The following is a 25719-nucleotide window of genomic DNA, read 5'->3' as shown; positions in this document are numbered from 1 at the left end:
ATTAATATTGTTAATATGGCCAAATTAGAGCCAGAGGCCCACCCAGATACCACTGGTAAGTGTGCCCAGACCCCAATGAGAAGCCAGCCCAGACACCAGTGGTTTGGCAGTGCAGATCCCAGCCAGAAGTCTGCCTGGACAACAGCAGCCCCAGTGTGCAGGCCCCAGCAAGGGCCCTGCCCAGACACCGTAAGTTGGGTTGCACAGTTCCCATCTAGAGGCCCACCTGGAAAACAGCTTTGCAGGCCTGTAGGTCCCAGCCAGAGGCTTGCCCAGATACCATTGCTAAATGCACAAAGGCCCTAGCCAAAAGCCTGCCTGGAAAACAGCCCAGTGTAGGGATCCAGAAGTCCATCATTCTGAACCTAGGAATTGGCACAGTGTTGAGCAGCAGAGAGAAGGCCTCTCTGAGCCAAGTTGAGAAATGAAGCCCACCGGGAGAGAAAAAAGTCACCTCAATAAAGGCACAGCAGACTGCATTGGTTGAAATGAGAAGACACATAAACAAAACTCAAAACCAGCCTTACATATCACCAAAGGCAATCCCAAGGGGAAATAAGATGGAACAATCTGAAACTCAACCATCTGGACTCCCTGACCTGAGAAGAAAAGAGAATCTGGAAAAAAATGAAATTGGAAATAATTTCTCAGATAACAACAGAGATTGGGTCCATAGTGAAAGATATGATTAATAACTCTACAGCAAAAAAAGAGAAAAATAATAGAGGAGGTGAGGAACATGATGGAATCCCAGCACAGAAAACAAATGGAATCCATAAAACAGATGCAAACAGATTTCCAGGAGATTAAAAACTCCATTGAAAGTCTATGCAGCAGAATGAACCAATGTGAGGACAGAATTTCAGATATAGAAGATAAGATTGCAATTAGTGATCAGGAAAAGAAACAGCAAGGAACCACAAGAAATCAATCCAGCAGCTGCTAGATGATGCAAAGAAGAATAACACAGGACTGATCAGAGTCAATGAAGAAACAGGAGATAGTGAAAATGACATAAAAACTATTCCCAGAAGTAATGGCAGAAAACCTACCAAGCAGGGGGAAAGAATTTAACATACATATAAGTGAGGCATATAGGACTCAAACTAAATGTGATCAAAAGAAATCTAAACCTAGACATACAATAGTCAAGATTGCAGAAACCCAACAAAAGAACAAAATACTGCAAACAGAGAAAAGAAATGAATCACAAAGGAAAGTCCATTAGAATCACAGCAGGCTTCTCAACACAAACCTTCAAGTCAAGAAAAGCCTGGAGTGAAGTATTTAATACCCTAAAAGAAAACAAACTCCTACCCAGATTGATGTACCCTCCAAAACTATCTTTCAAAATCAATGCAGGTAATAAGATACTTTTATGACAAAAAACACCTGGGGGACTTCATGAATACAAAATCAGCACTTCAAAAAATTTTAGACAATATCCTAGGAAAAGACAATTAGGGTCAGAACTCCAGGAAGCCCAGAAAAATGAATCCATCAGGCAAGACAAAAAAATAAATGCAAAAGGGGATAATCCAACAACAGGAAAAGGTCATGACAAGGATAAGTCAATATATATCAGTTATAACCATCAACATTAATGGTCATCAATTCACCAATCAAGAGAAATAGACTGGCAGAATGGGTCAAGAAGCAAGATCCAACAATATGTTGCATACAAGAAACACACCTAATTCAGAAAGAAACTCATAGACTGAAATTTAAAGGATAGAAAACAATACTCCGTGTGACAGGAACCTGAAAACAAGCAGGAGTAGCTATTCTATTTGAAGATCCAATGGATTTAAAATCAACACTAATTAAGAAAGACAAAGAAGACCACTACATCCTTGTTAAGGGAAAAATCCAAGAGGAACAGATGAAAATCATAATTATATATGCACCAAATACTAGTAAATCCAACTTATAAAACCAATAATAATAGACATGAAAAATCAAATAAGCACTAATAAAATAGTAGTGGTGAACCTCAATACCCAACTGTCACAAATAGATAGGTCAACTAGACAAAAAAATAAACAATGAAACACCAGAACTCAACCAAACTCTTGAACAAATGGACTTAACAGATGTTTACAGTGTTCAATCCCACAAAATCAGAACACACATTCTTTTCAGCTGCACATAGGTTGTTCTCCAAAATAGACCACATACTTCCTCATTAAGCATGTTTAAGTAAATCCAAAGAAATCAAAGTTATTCTCTGTATATTATCAGATCATAGTGTGATGAAATTGGAGATCAATAGCAAAAGAAACCGTGAATATTTCTTAAACACATGGAAGCTGAACAACACACTCCTGAACAACCAATGGGTCACAGAAGACATTAAAGGCGAAATCAGACAGTTTTTACAATTAAACAATAATCCCAATACAACATATCACAATCTATGGGGCACAATGAAAGTAATCTTACGAGGGAAATTCACAGCAGTGAACACTCATATTAGGAAAACAGAGCGAGCCCAATTAAAGAACCTGATGCTGAACCTCAAGCTTCTAGAAAAAGAAGAGCAGGACCAACCCAAAGCTCAAACAAGGAAGGAAACTATAAAGATCAGAACAGAAATTAATGCAATGGAGACTAAAAGAATGATATGAAAAATCAATGAAGCAAGGAGTTGGTTCTTTGAAAAAATAGACAAAATTGACAAACCCTTAGCCAACCTCATCAGAAAAAGGAAAGAAAAGCACCAAATCTGGACAATTATGAAGAAGAAGGGTGAAAGTACAATGGACCCAGCACAAATCCAGAGGAGAATCAATACCTATTTTGGGAAACTTTATGTCAATAAAATGGAAAACACAGGAGAAATGGACAGATTCCTAGATACGTATGAATTACTAAAGTTGAACAAAGATGACCTAAAAATTCTAAACAACCCAACATCAATCAAAGAAACTGAAAACCTAATAAAAAACTTAGGAATGAAGAAAAGCATGGGGTCTAATGGCTTCACTGCTGAATTCTACAAGACATTTAGAGAGGAACTACTGCCGTTACTGTTTAAACTCTTCAATGAAATTGAAAAGGAAGCAATACTCCCAAATTCAATCCTGGAAGCAAGCATCATCTTCATTCCAAAAGTAGAAAAAGACCCAACTGAAAAAGAGAAATATAAGCCAATCACCCTAATGAATAAAACCTTCCCTCATGCAAAAATTTTCAATAAGATACTGGCAAACAAAATGCAGAAGATCCTCAAGAAGATCATACAACCTGATCAAGTGGGATTCATCCCAGGGATGCAGGGATGGTTCAACATACACAAATCAATAAATGTAACACACTATATTTACAGAGCCAAGGACAAAAATCATAGATCATCTCAATAAATGCAGAAAAAGTATTCGACAAAATCCAACACCCATTCATGATAAGAACCCTACTGAAAATTGGAAAAGACAGTCTTTATCTCAACCTGATAAAACCCGTCTATGAAAAACCAACAGCCAATATCATACTAAATGGTCAAAAACTGAAATATTTCACACTAAAATCAGGAACAAGATGAGGATGTCCATTATCATCATTCCTATTCAATATAGTTCTGGAAACATTAGCCATGGCAATTAGACAAGAGAAAGAAATGAAAGAAATAAGATAGGAAACAAACAAGTTAAAATTGACACCAAGAACTCCACCAAAAGTCTTCTAGACTTAACAACCAACTTCAGTACAGTAGGTGGATACAAGGTCAACACACAAAAATTAATAGCCTTCCTGTACACTAACAGCAGACTCACTGAGAGAGAAAATGGACAAATAACTCCTTTCACAATGGCATCCAAAAAATATAATGCCTAGGAATCAACCTAATGAAAGAAATCAAAGACCTCTACTCCAAAATCTACCACATTTTGAAAAAAGAGATTGAAGAGGATATCAGAAAATGGAAAGACATGCATTGCTCCTGGGTAGGAAGAGGTAATATAATGAATATGGCCAAACTTCTGAAACTTCTATATAGATTTGATGCAATCTCAATTGAAATTCCAACAGCATACTTCACAGAGTTTGAGAAAACAATCCAAAAAATTCATTTGGAACAAGAAGAGACCTAGAACAGCAAAAGCAATTCTAGACAACAAAGACAAGGTAGGAGGTATCACAAGCCCCAACTTGAAGCTATATTAAAAAGCTACTGTGATAAAAACAGCATTGTATTGGCAAAGAAACAGACCTGAGGATCAGTGGAACAGATTAGAAAATGTAAAAACAACTCCAGACATACTCAGCCACCTCAATTTTGACAAAGGAGCCAAACACCCTCACTGGAGGAAAGGTATCCTCTTTGATAAATGGTGCTGGAAAATTTTGGTTTCAATTTGCCAAAGATTAAAACTAGATCTATATCACTCACTATGCACTAAACCAAAATAGAAATGGATTAGAGATCTAATTATTAAAATAGAAACACTAAACCAGCTGGAAGAGAAGTTAGCTAGAACTCTTGAAGACACTGGTGTAGGAAAAGATTTCATGAACAAAACCTCAGTTGCACATGAACTAGCACAAAGAATCAACAATAGTGATCTCATTAAAATGCTTCTGTACAGCAAGTTAAACCACCAACAGAGTAAAAAGACAACCCACAATTTGAGAAAAAAATTTCACCAGCTATTCCTCAGACAAAGGTCCACTATCTAGAATATATAAAGAACTGTAAAAAATCAAAACTCCCAATTTAAAGATCCAATCTGAAAATGGGCATCTGAAATGAACAGACATTTCTCCGACAAAGTAGAAACAGAAAATAAACATATGAAAATATGTTCAACATCACTAGTCATTTGAGAGATGCAAATGAAAACAATACTGAGATTCCACCTCACTCCTGAAAGAATGGCTGCTATCAAGAAATCAACCAATAACAAAGCCTTCCGGGGTTGTGGGGAAAGCAAACCCTTCTCCACTGTTGTTGAGAGTGTAGACTGGTGCAACCACTGTGGAAATCAGTATGGAGATACCTCAAAGAACTAGGATTAGAGGGTCCCATTTGACCCAGCTCTTCCCCTGCTGGTTATCTTTCCCAAAGAATTAAAAGAATCATACCACAGTGATATATGTGCACTTATGTTCACAGTGGCACAGTTTTAATAGCTAAAACTCAGAAACAGCCCAATTTCCCACCAACTGGAGACTGGATAAAGATGTGTTTGTTTTTTTAAAAAAATAAAACGGAGTACTACTCAGCCATAAAGAATGAGAAACTAGAGACATTTATAACTAAATGGATGCACATTGAGGCCATACCCTTAAATGAAATAAATAGGACACATGTGTAAATACTGAATAGCTTCTCTGGGGTTAGAAACTGAAAGTGTAAATAAGGATCAAAACGTATAATAGATAATGTGAAATAGGACTGAAAGTTCCATAGGGAAAGGGGAAGTGGGAGGTGTAAGGGAAAGGAATAAATATGAGAAAAGGAAAATATGGAAACAAATTTTCTGTAAATAGGGAGGTGTTGAGGGGTTGAACGGAGGGCAGAAAAATGGGGAAAAAATAAGAACCAGGGTATGTCATGTAAAGGTACAAATTCCCAATGATGAATGTCATCATATTTTATACTTAAAATGTATCAATAAACAATGAAAAAACATATGGCCAAATTAATAAAAGTGGTATACAGATTCAATGCCATCTTCATAAAAACACCAACTGCTTCCTTTACAGAAGTAGAAAACAAATAATCCTAAAACTGATAGAAAAGCAAAACTGACCCAGAAAATCCAAAACAATCCTAAGTAAAAAGGCCAGTGCTGGAAGTATCAAAATAGCCAATCTCAAAACACACCACAACATTAGAGTAACAAAAATATCATAGTACTGGCATAAAAATACACATGTAGAAAAATGGAATAGTTTAGAATATCAATCCCCGACCTCTTTGACACTAGGGACTGGTTTCATGGAAGATAATTTTTCTATGGATCTGGGCACAAGACTTATTTTTAGTTTCCTTTTTTATTAGTATATATTTATGATACACAATAATTACATTCTCCAGTTAATGCTAACATCACCACCTGGGCTTCACTTCAGGTCATCAGTGGTTACATTCTCATAAGAAGTGCATAATTTAAAACCCTTGCCTGTTCAGTTCAGAGTAGGGTTCATATGGCTATGAGAAACATATGCCACTGCTAATCTGACAGGAGACTGGGCTGAGCCATAATGCCAGGCACCAGGGACTGGGAGCAGCTGTGAAGACAGATGAAATTTCACTCCCTCACCTGCTGCTGCCCTTCTGCTGTGTGGCTTGGCTCTTAACCGGCCACAGACCTCTCTGGGTCCATGACCACTGGAAGAGAGGACACAGAAACACATTTATTGCAACTACAGCTATCTGATTCTTTTTCACTGTTGTTCTTAATATATATTTGTCATACATATGATCATTACGAATGAGAATTTGTACCTGTACATAATATATCTCAATTCATTTTCCCCATTCCCTCCCCTTCCTCCAAACCTTCCTCCCTGCCCCGTTTACAAAAGCTTTGTTTAGTTTTTTCCTTCCATATTCTTTTTTTAAATCCATTTTTCCTTCATTCCCTTCCCCTTACCCTCCCTGGTTCCCCTTCCCATTTGAGCAAGTTTCTTCCTACTTCCCAATTATCTACCCTCCATTTTGCTCCTTATGTACCCTTTGGGTTTCTAAGTAAATAACACAGTACTAGTGAGAAAAAATAGAAACAAAAATATAACAAAAAAGTATTATAGTTAATTTCTCAGGGCAGAAGTTAATTCTTAGCCTCACAGAAAGGGCTTTATGATATCCAGAATATTTGAGGACAAAAGACACCAAGTTTGTGAATACAAACTTAAGTATTTCCATAGAGAAAAGAAGCAAACAATAAACATATGAATGAGAATAAGAGTGTCCTTAAATATCCAAAGAGATGTTTAAAAAGCATGAAGAAGACTTTAAAGTTTCAAGATATAGATATTTTTAAATTAAAATGGACAAAATTTTTTAAATGAATTTCATTTTTTATCACACAGCTCTCATCTAATTTGCTTCTCACTACTCTTTCTCAGGAAATTATAGGAACATGCTTTCTGCCAAAACAGTGAGCAAACCACAAAAGAGGAATGCACACATTCCAACTGATGCAAGATGAAATATTCTCAAGGCACAGCTATGCATTAGATCTAATAAAAACCGGTAAAAAAGAAAAGTTCTCCAGAATGTCGCCGAAGTGAAAAAGAGCAACTTCTGAAACATGTGGAAAAAGAGAAGCAATTAAAGAATTTGGACAAAACAAATATAATGCTATTATTAAATTCAGAAAGAACCAAATCTTATAAAATCAGGGTAATTTAATACTAGTTCATCATTTGGCACATTAGAGACGACAAAACACAATGCCTGTGTGCTGTAAAATTACAGAGGAAGGGGACAGGAGGCAAGTTGTAGATGAGGTTGTCCATTAGGTTGTTAATATAGAAAATAGAGAACACTCAAGAACCTTTGTGATTATATTCTTGAGATACAGAGTGAAACAATGAACAAACTATTCCCACACCTATAAACTTGGATGATTTTTAGAGACATAATCTTATACCTAATCAAGCAGACATAAAAAAAGCTCAAGGAAAGGTCAAACTAACCAATAGTGACAGTTGTCAGGGTAGCAAACACCGCTGTTACAGGCAATAGATGGGAGGAGGAGAGATTCAGAAACAGTCTTCTGAAGTATTGTTAATATTTGATTTCTTGATCTGTGTGGTATTTACACCTAAATATTGTCTTGTTAAAAATGTTCTTTGCACTTTTATGATATAATTTTTCCCTCTACTTTATGTACTTCTATAAAACCTTAAAAATAAATGGGTATGGAGTTATATTATTGGGAGGAACAAGTTTTTAAAAACTAGAACAGGATTCAAAGAGTATAGATTACGCAGGTGACTGGTTTATTAATTGTTTCAGTATTAGTCTTGAAACACAATTTGCAGTTATAAAATGTATAAATATTTGTATTTATAAGTATAAATGTATTATTTGTTAAAAATAAAAAGTTCAGTAGGGAAAGTATCACACTGCAGTTATATTTCCAAATGTACACTTTTAAGAATTTTTAAAAATAGCTCTACAATGATACATAAAATAAGAATAATACAGGAAAATAATATATATTGCATATGCTATATACATTTGAAAAAATGTATAAAGAAGTAGTAAGAAATATCAAGCATAAATTGATGATTTTTGCAACATCTTAAACTTTAAAAACTTAAAAAACACCTTTCCTCTAGTGTTTGATTTACTTAAAAATCTGAGGGAATTTTTATGAATAATATGACTAGTTGTTATGTGAGTGTACTAATGTTTGCATTATACTTCTAATGTGTTAGAAACTGATGTTCTTCTATAAAACTTTTTAAAGATTCTAATAGCCCTGTTATAAAATAATAATGAATAACATATACAGAAAAAGGTAGTAGTTATAAACTGTTTACTTACATTACTACTTATAAAATATAAGGTTAAGAATGATAATATAAAGAAAGATAAAAAATACATACCACTGCAACACCTGCATTGTACTTTTTATTGTATGTTATCCCTGGAAATGTTGCTCCCACATAGTGAGGGTGTTTCCTGTAACTACATCATTATATTAGTGACTTTTTACTAGTATGATTATTCAAAACATTTTATAAAATATATTAAATTAACATCCTTTTCCTAAAATTTGGAAATGATTTTGTAAACATATAAAGTTCCAATAAATCTGATAATATCTAATAAGTTATGTAAAATACTCATAATTGACTTTAATGTCAAATTTTCTTTCCTCACCTAACTCTTAATTTTGGTGTAATTTTTAACTCAAATTCAATTTAGTTCCTTTCATGATGCACTGTTTTGGCAAACTGAAAGTAAAAAATAATTTTTAATTTGTAAAAAAAGAGTCCTACTGCTCCTAAAATGCTTTTATGCAATATTAACTGAATACTGTAAAGTTTTACATCATTAATAAGCTAAGAATTGTATGTGTTCTGTAGTAAAATTAACATCCTAAAATTGCATGAAATACAATTTCACTTCAATTATAGTTTAAAATATACTGATATAAATTAGATGGCTATTGTCTTTATTATATTTCTAACTGCACTATCACCTCTGTGGCATCTCTGGATAGATCGATGATTAATAGATAGATAGATAGATAGATAGATAGATAGATAGATAGATAGATTTTCAAAGGATCCTACAGAAAATTGGAGAACACAAAAAATGCACTGATGTACCAATTTAATGGGATTATTTATGGATATCTCTTACATAAGTAAGTATGTGCTTACATAAGTAAGTATGCTATGTCATGGGGCCTTCGAATAAGAGAGTTCTGTTTCCATGCCAAAAGTCTTTGTAATATATCATCAGCATCTCCATCAGTTGAAATTTGGTTTTTACCTGACCACAATTCCAAGGAGGACAATATAACAGTCAATTTAAGCTGGGTAAACATCTAAAAATAAGATTTATATTTTTCAAGTAATATCAACCATCACATTAAAATACTACATAAAATAAAGGAAAAGTTTGAGTATTAAACTAACAAAAGATCTTTAAGTCATTAATTTGCTATTATAAAATGTACAAACAATTTCCAATGATTTTTCATAGAACTAGAAAGATAAAAAGTAAAAACTTACAGTGTTGACAAGCCCAATAACCTGGACAATTTTCGGTGTTAAAGCCATCATTTCAGGTCCCATATATTCATACTGGAAAACAAATTCCAAAAGGACACACATGTGTAAATACCAAATAGTCTCTCTGGTGTGAGAAATTAAAAGTGTAAATAAGGATCAAAATGTATAATTGATAAGGTGAAATAGGAAGAAAAGGTCTAAAGGGGCAGGGGAAGTGGAGGGGTAAGGGAAAGGAAAGAAGGGAAAGGAAAGAATGGAAACAAAGTTTCTGTAAATAGGGAGGAGTGGAGGGTTTGAAGGGAGGGCAGGGGAATGGGGAAAAAGTAAGAACCAAGATACATCATGTAAGGGTACAAGTTCCCAGTGATGAACATAAATAAATTGTATGCCTAAAATGGACCAATAAACTTAATGAAAAAACATACAAAGAAGAGCAATTTTTTAGATGATGTGTATATCTTGATAATACCAAGTAAGAAAAGCATAGAGTTTGTAAAACAATATAAAAATATACTAACATAAAGATAGCTTTCATAGTAAATAAAAAAGAAAACACTGTACATGAGCATTTAAAACAAATTCTTACTATACACATTAAAGATATTCTCAAGAAATTCTCAAGAGGTACAAAAATAATTTTATAGATAATTCTCTCCATAAAAAGAAACTTCTTTAGCTAGAAATTTTTGGTGAAACAGTGGGATACAAGGTATCTCTGACTGCATGCTTGGTAAAGAAAGATGGACAAATAAATAGAAAAATTAATTAAAATTCAAAAATACGTTTATAGGAGGAAGATAGAAATTTCCACAATGCATGGTGAGAATGGTGTGCAACAAATGGTTTGAGAAAGAATAAAATGAGATAATGGACATGAAAAACCAAATAAGCAGTAATACAATTGTAGTGGGGGACCTTAATACCCCACCATCAAAAATACACAGATCATCCAGACAAAAAATTAACAGTGAAATTCTAGAACTGAACCAAGCTATTGAACAAAAGGACTTAATAGACGTTTACAGAGTGTTCCAACCCACAAAATCAGAATACACATTCTTTTCAGCTGCACTCAGGTCATTCTCCAAAACAGACCACATGCTAGCTCATAGGGCATGTCTAAGTAAATGTAAAAGAATTGAAGTTACCCCTTGTATATTATCAGACCATAGTGCAATAAAATTGGAGATCAATAACATAAGAAACTGCAAAACCCCAACAAACACATGGAAACTGAATAACACCCTCTTAAACAACCAGTGGGTCACAAAAGTAATTAAAGAAGAAATTAGACAGTTTCTACAAGTAAATGATAATGCCAGTACAACATACAGGAATCTATGAGACACAATGAAAGCAGTTCTACGTGGGAAATTCATAACAGTGAATGCTCGTATTAGGGAAACAGAGAGAACTCAAATAAATAACCTACTGCAGAACCTCAAGCTCCCAGAAAAAGAAGAGCATAACAAACCCAAAGCTCATATGAGAGGAAATTATAAAGATCAGAGCAGAAATCAATGCCATGGAGACTAAGAGAATGATACAAAAAATCAATGAATCAAAGAGTTGGTTTTTTGAAAGAATAAAAGAAAATCAATAAACCCTTAGCCAACCTTATCAAGAAAAGGCTCAAATCCATGCAATTAAGAATGAAAAAGGTGAAGTCAGAGGAGATCCAGCAGAAATCCAGAGCATCATCAAATACCTATTTCGAGAACCTGTAATCTAATAAAATGAAAAACACAGAAGAAATGGACAGATTCCTAGATACATACGAATTACCAAAATTAAATGAAGAAGATATAGAGATCCTAAACACACCAATTATAATGAGTGAAATTGAAAATGTAATAAAAAAAAATTTGAGAAAAAAGAAAAGCCCAGGTCCTGATAGCTTGACTGCTGAATTCTACAAGACATTTAAAGAAGAACTATTGCCATTACTCTTTAAACTCATCAAGGAAATTGAAAGGGAAGCAAGGCTTCCAAATTCATTCCTGGAAGCAAGTATTACTTTGATTCCAAAACCAGGGAAAGATCCAACCCAAAAAGAGAACTACTGGCCAATCTCCCTAATGAACATAGATGCAAAAATCCTCAACAAGATACTGGCAAACAGAATACAGAGGGTCATCAAGAAGATTATACACCCTGACCAAGTAGGATTTATCCCAGGGATGCAAGGATGGTTCAACATTCATAAATCAATAAATGTAATACAGTATATTAACAGTGTCAAGGACAAAAACCATATGATCATCTCAATAGATGCAGAAAAAGCATTCGACAAAATCCAGCACCCATTCATGATAAAAACCCTACAAAAAATTGGAATAGAAGGTTTTTATCTTAACCTGATTAAGGCTATCTATGAAAAACCAACAGCCAACATCATACTAAATGGTCAAAAACTGAAAACTTTCATGTTAAAATCAGGAACAAGACAAGGATGCCCACTATCGCCACCCCTGTTCAATATAGTTCTGGAAACATGAGCAATAGCAATTAGAAAAGAGAAAGAAATAAAAAGAATAAAGATAGGAAAGGAAGAAGTTAAACTGTCATTATTTGCTGATGATATGATACTTTACATAGAAGACCCAAAATACTCTGCCAAAAGACTTCTAGACTTCATTGACAGACTCAGTAGAGTAGCTCGATATAAGGTCAACACTCAAAAAACAATAACCTTTTTATATACAAATAATAAACTTACTGAGAGAGAAATTGGGGAAACAATTACTTTTACAATAGCATCCAAAAAAATGAAATATCTAGGAATCAGTCTAACAAAGGAAGCAAAAGATGTCTACTCTGAAAACTATAGCATTCTGAAAAAGGAGATCGAGGAGGATATAAGAAAATGGAAAGACATCCCTTGCTCCTGGGTAGGAAGAACTAATATAGTGAAAATGGCCATACCTCCAAAACTACTTTATAGATTTAATACAATGCCAATTGAAATTCCATCAATATATTTCACAGAACTAGAGAAAATAATCCAAAAATACATTTGGAACCAGAAGAGACCTAGAATATCAAAAGAAATTCTAGGCAACAGAGACATGGCTGGGGGTATTACAAGCCCCAACTTGAAACTATACTACAAAGCTACTGTGATAAAAACAGCATGGTGCTGGCAAAGAAACAGACCCAAGGATCAGTGGAATAGATTAGAAAATGCAGAAACAGCTACAGATATACTCAGCCACCTCATCTTTGACAAAGAAGCCAACCACCCTCATTGGAGAAAAGATAACCTTTTTAATAACTGGTGTTGGAAAAACTGGATTTCAACCTGCCAAAGATTAAAACTAGACCCATACCTATCACCATGCACCAAACTATGATAGAAGTGGATTAAAGATCTAAATATTAAGACAGAAACATTAAATTTGCTAGAAGATAAGTTAGGTAGAACTCTTGAAGACATTGGCTTAGGAAAAGACTTTATGAGCAAAACCTCAGTAGCACAGGAACTAGCACAAAGAATCAACAAGTGGGATCTCATCTTATTTAAAAGCTTCCATACTGCAAGAGAAACCACCAACAGAGCTAAGAGAGAACCTACAATGTGGGAAAAAATTTTCAGCAGCTGCATCTTAGACAAAGGACTGCTACCTAGAATATATAAAGAACTGAAAAAAAATCAGACCCCCCCAAGTTCAAAACTGGGCATCTGAAATGAACAGACATTTCTCAGAAAAAGAAGTAAAGGCAGCAAATAAATATATGAAAAAAAATGTTCAATATCACTGGTTATTTGAGCGATGCAGATGAAAACAACACTGAGATTCAACCTCACCCCAGAAAGAATGGCTGTTATAAAGAAATCATCCAATAACAAATGCTGGCGGGGGTGTGGGAAGAAAGGAACCCTTCTCCACTGTTGGTGGGAGTGCATACTGGTGCAACCACTGTGGAAATCAGTGTGGAGATGCCTCAAAGAGCTAGAGTTAAGAGGTCCCATTGACCCAGCTATCCCCCTGATGGTTATCTTCCCAAAAGTATTAAAAGAATCATATTGCAGTGATATATGTGCACTCATGTTTATAGCAACACAGTTTGTAATAGCTACAGCTTGGAAACAAGTTGGCACTCTGTGTGCTACTTTGCGATACACATGGATGAAATTGCCTAATAACTTATTTCTCAGATTATATTTCCATCACGAATCACATGACTGTATTGAAATTTAAATTTAAAAAAAGTTGGCCTATGTGGAGTCTACTAGTTAATTAGAATTTTTTCTCCAAACCACTATTTGTTCAATATTAATTTTGAAAATCTTTCTAAAACAAATTACATCTTCTGATGTCTTATTAATACTTGACATTTTTTTTTAAATTATATGGAAAAAGGTTTTAGTACTTTTCGGTTTTGCCTTGGTTGAGTTCTATTATATTTGAATATTATTATAATTTTTCCCTTGCATTGTTTTTCTTTGAATAATTTTAATCTTTGCATATGTGTGTGTTTAGTGAATGATAATAAAGTTATACATTAATAAAAAATGAGATAATGTATAAAAAGAGAAAGGAAATGTCTTCTGAGTTTGGCAAATTCTTGAGAAGATATGGACTCACATTTGATGGACTAATGAATCCTCTCTTCCTTGGAGTCTCAAATGGAAAAATTTTAATACTTCTGTTAAAACTGTTGATTTTACACCTTAAAAATAAGGATTCCTACTTAAATTGAAGAATATTTTTGGTCAATATCTCATAACTACAATAATTAATGAAATGGTTGTACAGTTACTCATTACTGCAGATAACAGTGGTACTGTAAAATTAATCATATATTTTCATTGAGTTTACAATTAAATTTATTTTAGGTAAAGTACTTTCTATATAGTACAAAGGATATTGCTCCTCATAGGGGATAGATATATGAAACATATTCCCAGGAAACATAAAAATAAGAAAATTATTTATGACAATCTGTGAATACTCAAGATTTTATCAAAGTAGAAATATACATTTCTACATTAATTGTCATGATACTGCTGATGGAATTGTTAGCTCCCAAATGTATTTTCTAAAATAAATTTGGCAATATATAAAGGAAACATAACAATACTTAATCAACAGGGACTGATACTTATCATGAAATATGATAAGCAAAAAACAGAATATGTGATAATAAAACTACAGTCTTTAACACAGTATCATACTGATTAACACAATATTGTATATAAGGAAGAGAAAGCCAATAGCAGAAAATAACAAGAAAAAACACACCTATTTTACTATATAATTTTAAAAACTTGGTAACACAACTGAAGATGATAAAAGATATCTTTTCCATAAATGCCATTGAAGAAAATAGGAAAAAAATAACCTTTAACTTCTACCTCAGAGCATACATATCTAACAGCTAAAGATACATTAAAAAACTGTTTAAAAAGGTAAAGGAAAATAAATTCTAAAATAAAATGTAGATGAAAATAGTCATGTCCTTGAATTAATAAACTACTGCTTAAGTTAAAAACAAAAAGTAGTAAAAAATCATAAATTAGATTTAAACTAATTATAATTAAGAATATGTATCTATCTAAAGACAGTAAAAGCAAGCCACAGACTAGGACACTATAACCTCAATATAGCTATCCGACAAATTGTATTTGCCACATATAATGAATTTGCCCAAAGCAAGAAGAAAAATATTAAATTGAGAGAGGAAAACATATATTTACTCTGAAAGAGAACAACTAAATGGTCAACAACAATATGAACATGTGATCAAATTCAGTAATTACTAGATAAATGCACATAAAAACAACAATACATTATCACTACACATATCAGATGACTAAGAGTAAAAAAGGCTATCAGCACGAATTATTGGGGACACTATAGAACTACTGGACTTTTTGTTCATTCTGGATGGCAGAAAAAATTGCTATAATCACATTCAAAACTGTTTATCAAGATTCCACTGCTCCTAGGGCAAAGGAGGTGAGCCAATCCCAGCACCCAGGAGGAGGCTTCCCGCCGCCATTCCATCACTCCTAGGGCAATGGAGGTGAGCCACACGAGCACCAGTAGCAAACACCACCCCCTCCATGGAAATGAGAAGACACGTAAACAAGCCTCAAAAACAGACTTCTGAATCACCTACAGCAACCCCAAAGGGAAACGAGATGGAACAATCTGACACTCAACCACCTGGACTCTCTGAACTGGCAACAAAAGAGGATCTGGGAAAAATGAAATCAGAAATAATTACTCAGATAACAGCAAAGATTTTGCTCATGGTGCAAGACATGATTAATAAATCTAGAGAGGACACAGATCAAAAAATAGAGGAGCTCAGGAACATGATGGAATCCCAACATAGGAAACAAATGGAATCCATAAAACAGATGCGAACAGATTTCCAGGAGACTAAAAACTCCATTGAAAGTCTACACAGCAGAATGAACCAATGTGAGGACAGAATTTCAGATATAGAAGATAAGATTGCAATTAGTGACCAGGAAAAGAAAAATTGCTTTAAAATTGTAAGGGACCACGAGAAAGCAATCCAGCAGCTGCTAGACGATGCAAAGAAGTATAACATAAGACTGATTGGAGTCAATGAAGAAACAGGAGAGAGTGCAGATGGCATAAAAAAACCGTTCTCAGAAGTGATGGCAGAAAACTTCCCAAGGAGGGGAAAATAACCTGACATACAGATAAGTGAGGCATATAGGACTCCAACTAGCCTTCATCAAAAAAAAATCTACACATAGGTATATAATAGTTAGGATTCCAGAAACCCAACAGAATAACAAAATTCTCCAAGCAGTGAGAGAAAAGAAAGAAATCACACACAAAGGAAATCCCATCAGAATCACAGCGGACTTCTCAACGCAATCCCTCAAGGCAAGAAGAGCTTAGAGTGATGTATTTCAAGCCCTAAAGGAAAACAGCCTCTGACCCAGATTGATGTACCCTGCAAAACTATCTTTCAAAATTGATGGAGAAATAAGATACTTTCATGATAAAGAGCACCTTAGGCATTTTTGCTGGAAGTATGGAGTACATGTCTTTAATATGTAGAGAAGGTTCTGTTCTACTTCTAATCTCCTCATAGCTTTTACCATGAACAGCTGTAGAATTTAGTTTGATACTTCTTTCTCCAAATAGTGACAGGATCATATGGCTTTATCCTTTCCTCTGTTAAAATGATGACTTTTTGGTGTGGATCTTCCAATGCTGAACCAATACTGCCATCTCTATAATAAAACCACTTTCCACATACTGCCAGATCTGACTTCTAATAGTTAGTTTTGTTAAACAAATTTCTATCTATGTTCATACTTTTTTCTTCTATTATCTTTATCCAGTTTTAGGATTAGCACAATGTTGATTTCCTAAAATGAGGGGAGAAGTGTTCCTTTTTTTTCTGCTTTAATTATTTGATATAAATTATCAGTTAAAATGTATACGAGCCTGCTATTGTCATACAGGTAGGTTTTCAAGCTAGTAATATACTTTCCTTAATAGGTGCTATTCAAATTTTATATTTCCTCAGAGTAAATTTCATTAATTTGTCTTCCAAGGTACTTCTTAGAAGTTGTCAAATTTATTTCAAAACAGATTTTTGTAATATGTTTTCCATATCCTTTTAAATTCTGTAAATTCTGTGGTAATGTCTCTTATATCTTAATATTGTAATTTAAAAAATGTATAATTGATATCGTGTAATAGAAAAAAATGGTCTAAAGGAGCAGGGGAAGTGGGAGGGGTAGGGGAAAGGAAAGAAGGGAAAAATATGAAAAAAGGATAAAAATGGGAACAAAGTCTTTGCAAATAGGGAAGGGTGGAGGGGGTGAAGGGAGGGCAGAGGAATGGGGAAAAAAATAAGAACCAAGATACTCATGTAATGGTACAAGATCCCAACAATGAATGTAACTGTATTTTATACCTAAAATGTAACAATAAGCTTAATGGGGAAAAAAAAAAGAAATTTACATTTCCCTTGTAAAAATAAAAAACAAAACTGTTTATCAATAGAATCTAAAGTTATCAGATACCCCAAGACATACTAATTCCACTCCTACACAAATATATGAAAGAAATTGTCTTCCAGAAGTCATGTATGAGAATGTTAGTTACAATTTTATTCATAAAAACCACAAGCTGTGGTATTCTTCACATTAAGGAATAAACCACTACTCTAGACAATAATATGTATTAATCATAGAGACACTGTATTGAGGAAAGGAATTTTAATACTGTAGAGTAGATAATCTGTGATTCTATTTCCAAGATATTTATAAATTACCAACATTAACTGATGGAGTTAAAATTTGGGGACATATTGAGTGGAAAGAGGCATGAGGGTGAGAATGTTTACAGCTGGTATATACATGACCATCTTGGGGTACACATACATAAAATGTCAGAGTGATGTGCCTGTGGCTTTATGTAATCTATACCTCTCTATAAAATGTTTGGAAGATACTCCTCTCTTTACTCCTGAAAGTCAGGTTTCACCTAACATCCCAATGCTATTGACAGAGCTTCAGACAACTACAACAGTACCCTTTTCTTTGTTTCTGTGATTCTGTTCTCACTGCTCTGTAATCTCTGTTTTATGCTTCTGTCATTCATTTTTCTATCAATGTCCTTATGTAAATTCTCAAACGACTTTCAATTAACAGGAACTAGGTTTTCAGCTTTAGGCCTTCTGTGTGTGCTATTCATCTGATTTAAGACTTTGGTAGCCAACATTCCCCAAATCCTACTCCAAATTCCTCCAATATCATGAGATACTGCATATGATTCTAATTGCTCTCTGAATCTGTAGTCCAGCATGCCTCTACTTCTCACTTCATGTGTAAATTCTTCAATATTACAGTTGCATATGAGACAAATGCAAGCTCCTACCTGAGGCTGGGATGCAGTTGCCTTACCTGATGCACCTCCAAGCCACACCCTGCACATCTTACTTTATGTGATCAGCTATATCACACTGTTCATCATTTTGGAAACACAAGAGTTGTCTTTCAGACTCCTGCATGTGATCCCCACACTTGTATCTATCCTAGCTGTTTACTGAAAAGTTCTTTTCTCTGAATTTTTTCCACAATAATTCCTACATCTTTTTATATTCTACCATTTTGAATATATTTCCTTTAGTGAACATAATGCATCATATTGGAATTCTCTTGTTATATATTTCTCTTTTCCTTTAAAATATGGTTCTTTAAAGCAGAATCCCTAGTCACCACATTATACTTGATAATCAGTACACATCTCTTGGTACTAATGTAAAAGCCAAATGTATACTGAAGACCACTGAAATATGTTTTAAGATAATTTTTTTTTTTTGGTACCAGGGATTGAACTCAGAACCTTGCACTTGCAAGGCAGGTGGCAGAACCACTGAGCTAAACCCCTGGCCCCTTAAGATAATATTAAAAAACCTATCAAATTACTACTGAAGTGACATGTTAGTTATGGGGGGAAATAAAAAATGTTATATTTAAACAAAGTAGTAAGTCGAAAGCTTTTTGGAAAATAGAAAACATCAAGTAAATGTACCTTATAAAAAATGTCTGTGTACAAAGAAAGCAATGTGGCCAGAAAGGCTGGAGCAGATAAAGTGCAGGACAAGGCTGCCAGTGAGTGAGGAAAAGACACTGGGCAGAGTGAGGGTGGCGGTAGCAGAGGTATAGGATGGTCTAGGACAGTTTGGGCTTTTACTCATAGGGGTGTACAAAGGTCACATAGCGATTTGTCTAATGCACATAAAATATCTTTATTTGAAAATACTGAAAAAAATCCATGTTGTCTTTGAAATTAAGATGAAATTTTCAGTAAGAAGAAAGAAAAGGGGAAGGGCAGAAGGGAAGGAGAAGGGAAGGGAGAGAGAGAGGAGGGAAAGAAGGCAAGAAAAAAAATGGACTTACCAAAGCTTTTTCCACTATAATGTGCATTGGTAGATATTGGGCTAATAGTTGTAAATGAGATTGTTCCTGGAAAAATGAACAAAGGATTTATCAAATGTTATTATGTATTGAATATGTTAATGGCAAAAGGTAACATATAAAGAAGGCAAAACAATGCACATAAAGCCATCAAGAGGAAAAATATAAAAATTAACTGTAAAGCCTAAAAATTCACTTTAAATCATTCCAGACTTTGAAAATTCCTAGTACTCTTGCCAGAGTGATATATACTTCAAGATTAGTATTGCATGAGAAAGTGAATAAAAAGTTACAGATTCTGTTGTCTTCATCTGATGACAGCTACACCACCTAGTTTACTGGAAAATTTTTCACCAACTGTCCTAGAGAATATGTTAATACCAGCTATAGATCGATGCAAATTTTCCATTTATTCTGCAGAAAATATGGGAAATATTTTTTCTACAATTCATTAACACTTGAGGAATTATAGTCTAAACAGAAATTTGGGTAGTGTGATTTGCCTATTAACCACAGGGTATGCAGCAAACAAAAGAATGTTAAATATCAGAAATTATTCAATAGTTCCAGAACATAGATCATGTTTGATATCATGAAATATTCTTGATTGTGCCAAGACAGCATTAAGCTGTCAATTTACTGCATCAAGATTCAAGATTTCTTCTGAGGTTTTTATATAAGCTACAATTCTAACAGTGAAATGTCACTTTACACATAGTCATTTCAGAGAAATTAAAATTTCTCTGAGCAAAGCTTATTAGTCACCAAATTAGCTTAGGGTTGGTGATAAGATTGGATATGTCATAAATACTGGATTTAACTAGGTAGAATCTTGATTTTAAATAGATTTGTTCATATTTCCATGGAGAATTACTATAAAGTATGCACGCATTCTATATATTCATTGTTCATTGCTTTCATTCTTTTTCCTTCCTTCCTTTCTTCCTGCCTCCTGCCCTCTCTGTCTCCTTCCTATCCATACATCTACTTTTCCAGTCATCCTTTCTTCCATCCATTCATCCATCCATCTACTCGATTTATCATCCTTGTGTGTGTATATACATACATATAGGCAATTTTGTATGAAAGAAAATGTTAACTCATTTCCTCTCAAATTCTGAAATAAGTGGGTTTGATCTCTTAGCTCGCTTTCATTCTTAGTGCGATTTTAAAACATGTTCTAAAATCTTGTAAAAGGGAATAATTTGGAGTGGGAAGAGGTAATATTAAAAAACAAAATTATATAATTACTGATATTGACATTTAATGAACTGAAAAGTTAGGCTTCATTATTTTGATAGACCTAGAAATACACTCAAAAAATATTTCTAAAACTGCATATATTTCTAAAACCAAACACACTTGAATACACAAAGCCATTTTAGAGATTTCATTGATTAAAAACAATACAAATTAAAAATTGCTGTTGGTGCTTCATTTTCTTACCTGTGTCTCCTTCTAAAGTCTCATTTCCAGTATTTTTATAACGACTATTTTCAAATATCTTAACATCTTATTATATTGCCTATGACTTTGTTTCAGGTTTACTTTTTTAGTTAACACATTTGAAAACCTGTACAGTAATTCATCCACCTCACTGTCAGTAGATATCTTATTTTTATCTGACCACAACTCCAATGATGACAACACAATCATCACATTAAGTTGTGCAAACACCTAAGGACATAAATAAATAGATTATATATTAAAAATCATGTTGTATTATTTTATAATAACCTAGAAATTATTTCAGTATTATTACAAATCCACACTCAATTTAAATGGATGAATTAATTACTGAGAAACAGCACTTCAACTTACTGAAAATGTAATTCCAAAACAAAAAATCTGACATGAAAAGGAAAATACTTACTGAATTTACAATGTTGATCATTTCAATGACTTTGTTAGTTACGGTCATGCTATCAGAGCCCAAGTAATCATACTGAAAGACAGAATTAATTTTACATTTAAATCCAATTTGTTATGTTATATTTTGAGATTTAGTCTTCATCTACTGGCTGACTTGGGATTGAATAGTTCAAAATAAGACATTAACAAAGAAAAAATGAACACAAACTGGAACATTTGCATTGTGAATGGTGATGCAAATAGTGGTACGGTCACTCTAGAAAATAGCTTGGCAACTTCTTATAAAACAAATAATTGACTTATTACATGTCCTATCAATTATACTCCTGGGCATTTATCCCAAATAAATGAAAACTGATTCTCACACAAAATCCCGCATATGAACTTTCCTAATATTGTTGTCCCTAAATGGCCAAAAATGAACATTTTTAAGTGATTTAATGGCTTAAAATGTAGTACAAACATTCCCTAGAATATTAATCTGCAATAAAAAAGAAATGAAATCCTCATATATGAAACACCTTAAATAAACCTTAACAAAATTATGGTAAGATTAAAAACAATCTCCAAAGAAAACACTGCAGGATAACTTTATATAATATTTGTGAAATGATAAAGGAGAACACCTTAGTGTCACTACAGGGTTAAGAAGAAGGAGGATCTGGGTGAGGCTGTGAAAAGATAGTATGAGAATCTTGTGGTGATGTGCTGTTGAGTGTCTTGGTTATGGTGATTCCACAAGACCTCTGATACACCACTGTCGCAAAAAAACACACACATACATATCCACACATGCACAAATTAGTGCAAAGTGTTATGAATTAACAATGGAACTCTGGATTGCAGCAATGTTAATCTCTGTATGTCTACACAACAGCTTTCTACAGCACACTACATGCAGTGGATTTCTGTAGGAACTTCAAATTTTCAAAACTACACTCGTATCAGAAACTAAATGCTCCTTCCTCCCTCAAAATAGTGTTCTTACTTATATTTTGAACACTTCTATTTAATGGTACTATCAATTATTGCATCTACATTTATTATGACATATTTCACAGAAAAAAAAGCTTTTGTTCACTGCTACATCCTTAATAACTAGAAAAGCAGCTGATATGTAGATGACACACAGCAGATTTAAACAAATGAATAAATTTACAAGTTCTTCTAATTTTACCTCACCAGTAACTTTAAAGTTTTACCACTAGTTCTGGTCCTACTGAAACTAAAGGACCCTAGTTAGCAAGACAGACTCCGTATTGCTGCTTGACCCACCTGCCTGTCCTTTAGATGAACTCAGAAGGAGGAAGTTTAGAAACCTCCTCCCCTTAAAAGGTCCCTTTAGAAATAACAATTAATCAACTATTGTTTTACAAATGTTCTAACAACAGGTCGTTCTGCTTCTGTACCTTTCACTTGCTTTTCTAGTTCAATACCATAGGGGGGCCTAGAAACTGTTGGCTTCAAAGGTGTATAAAAGATGTTTGTCTCCCCCAAGTTGGGGCTCCAGTCTGTCACTTGGCTTGGGTGCCGACTGGTAATAAACTCCTGGGTGAATTTAATATCGGTCTCTGGTTGGTTCTTTCTCACTAGGTCTAACAGAAACCAATTTCTAAGTTCTCACTTTGATGACTGAATAATTTCTTAAGTGATTACTCCTCCAATTTTCCTATCAGCAAGCTACCCCTACACTACTGCCAAAATAAAAATTCTAAAATCAAACCGTGAATATGGCACTTACTTGCTTAAAATTTTTCAATGTCTATTGCCTTAAGCTAAAATTCAAATATCCTATGAATTATTTGATTCATCTATTTCCACGTCCCTCTTCTAGCCCTGAGTACTATTGACAAACTTTCTCTCATACTTGCACAAGAAGGTTGATACGAAGTCTTCCCTGGGCCAATCCTCCACCAGTTGCTCATTTTTGTATCCACTATATGCCCTGCTGTGTAAAATACGCCCTTTTTGTTTTGGGTATTTCTTATGCTTTGATAACTTGGGGGCTTGCAGATTTTGAAAACATGATTCTCAGAGTAAAGAGGGATAGAAATTGACTGCCTTAGAGTGTACCAAACCAATCCAGTTAGGACCTGCACCCCAGGGCCCTCCTGCCACAAGCTCTCACCCTCAGGGCCACTTTTTTTCTGCCCTGCCCAGGACCAGGTAGACAAATATGCACGGCTGCTACACCCCAACTAGTACACACTGAAAATATGCAAGTGAGGAGATCTTAAGCTGCTTATGCTGCCTTGTGTGATCTCACAGAAATGATAACAAAGCCTCCTGATCACATGGCCTCTGCTTCCTCGGTCTCAGGATGGCCCTGGTGCCTGGCCATATGGCCCCAGCAGTATGCCAGAGTGGCCTCTCCTCTAGAAAGGAATGAGTCATCAACAGCAGTCCTGTCCTCATCTGTTGGCCTCAGCATAGTTCTGTAATATTAAAATCTATATTGTAAAACTCTCAACTGTACATTCTCATTGTATTGACATGGGACCATGAAAACATGGCTGTGTTTCTACAGTGCCATATGCTTCCCACAATTATGTTGCTGAATTCAGTAGGCTAAAATTATACATTTACATTTTATGAAATCATAGAAAAAATGTCAGTATTCTTCTTCTTTACACATACATCTCTATATGGTAACACAGGTTTCATACCTGGTTTAATGTTTTATTCAGGAATTTGTAAATATACATAGAAACATAGAAAAGTAATGTTCAGTCAGCATCCTATGGCTTACAAAACCTACAATTTGGGCAAGAGGCTTTTAAAACAACTCTCAAAACTTCATAATAAAAGCCTGTAACAAATGAAGTTTAACAATCCCAAATATTCTCCAGAATTTTAGTCATATTTATTAGAAATGTCTGTTTTCTCTTAAGTATCTCAATCCTAAATATTTCCTTTGTTTTTTCCAGGAACTGTATTAAATCAAGCACTGTCATGCTTCTCCAACTCCCTCCTGCTTCTGACCTCAACTCTGGCTTCCTGTAAAGCTCTGCAACTCAAAGGACAGAGCTGGTGACTTCTCTGTGAGGTTTCTTAAGTGGGGGAATCAAATGATTATCATCAAAATAAAACCTGGAAAATAGAGTTTTATCCCTACTTTCTGTAATCTTTAATGATTAGAAGAAATGAAGCCATTATGGGGTTGATTACAAACTATGTAATCACGCTAAGGCCCTAAATTTTAAGAGGCCCTTGAGTTGTTTACAGAAATCGAGAATCTAGAGTGGCCTTCACATCAGGCACACAGTGGACTGAACCAGAAGCATCTGGTACAGAAAAATTCCAATATACAGTATTAATGGAAAATGTTTTCTTACACAGGTACACTATCATCACTTCTGTGTCAGTAAATATTTCATAGAGTGAAACATTCCTCAGATTAGGATTATATACTACCTTTGAGACTTCTCTAGAACTCTTAGCAGCTTAAACAGGCTCACTTTTACCACAAGTCCATTAAAAAGTTGTGTGGTTAAAAAGAGTCCCTAAAAATATAAAGATCCAACAAAAGAAAAAAAATAATTTTGCTCTTCAGGACTGTTATTAAATATTTCAAAAAAACATTTCTAATAAAATTACAATGGTTTTTTGTTGCTTGCTTTTACAGTTTGCATATTTTATACTGTGCTGTGATAAAAGGCAAGATAACTAGAATCTCTTAATTGCCTTCTAGCTAAGGATAACTATCTACTTATAACAGTATTTAAAACTAAAGAAAAAGTGAAAACACATACCAAAGCTTTGTCCACCACAACATACATTTCTAGATAAAGAGGAAGTAAGTCTGGAATTGGTGTTTCTGGCTAGAAAAAAGAAAAGCAGAAAATAAAATTTGAAATATTTTGTAATTTATTTAGTTTGAACTCTTTATAAATGGTACTGCCATGGCATTCATAAGACTTGGTAGGAAGTTTTCTTGTTACAAGTGGCAAATATTAATGTATAGAGCTTTAAGTTTTATATCCTGGACTCTAGTACTAAAACCATTGTTAACGAAATCATTCAATAGGTCTGCAGTGTCCAATTTATGAAGAACAAAACACCTAGCATTTTTTTTCTTTCCCATTAAGTTTATTGGTATATTTCAGATATAAATTACAGTTACATTCATCATTGGGATCTTGTACCATTACATGAGTATCTTGGTTCTTATTTTTTTCCCCTTCCCCTGCCCTCCCTTCACCCCCTCCACCCTTCCCTGT

The 25719-nt window shown here is 34.2% G+C and overlaps 1 protein-coding gene across 5 annotated transcripts in view; it reads right to left on the bottom strand.

Annotated features, from left to right (window-relative positions):
* The window catches only part of LOC101718722 (disintegrin and metalloproteinase domain-containing protein 32), a 117325-nt gene that overhangs the window by 55834 nt on the left and 35772 nt on the right, over positions 1–25719 (bottom strand). For 3 of the 5 annotated variants that reach the window (XM_087217355.1, XM_021236779.2, XM_087217357.1), the window contains exons 7-12: positions 25252–25320; positions 21501–21572; positions 19610–19675; positions 9703–9774; positions 9349–9515; positions 8566–8647 (exon numbers count right to left, since the gene is read on the bottom strand). In XM_087217355.1, the coding sequence (XP_087073481.1) occupies positions 8566–8647; positions 9349–9515; positions 9703–9774; positions 19610–19675; positions 21501–21572; positions 25252–25320 (528 nt within the window). The remainder of the gene's footprint in view (positions 1–8565; positions 8648–9348; positions 9516–9702; positions 9775–19609; positions 19676–21500; positions 21573–25251; positions 25321–25719) is intronic. The other 2 variants (XM_021236785.2, XM_087217358.1) reach the window with 1 other exon arrangement.

Source organism: Heterocephalus glaber, unplaced genomic scaffold, assembly GCF_053883595.1.
Source record: "Heterocephalus glaber isolate CG9 unplaced genomic scaffold, H.glaber_assembly_v1.0 deba00001461, whole genome shotgun sequence".
Taxonomy (NCBI): domain Eukaryota; kingdom Metazoa; phylum Chordata; class Mammalia; order Rodentia; family Bathyergidae; genus Heterocephalus; species Heterocephalus glaber.
The sequence above is the reverse complement of the archived record's forward strand: the minus strand, read 5'-3'. Positions and strand labels throughout refer to the sequence as shown.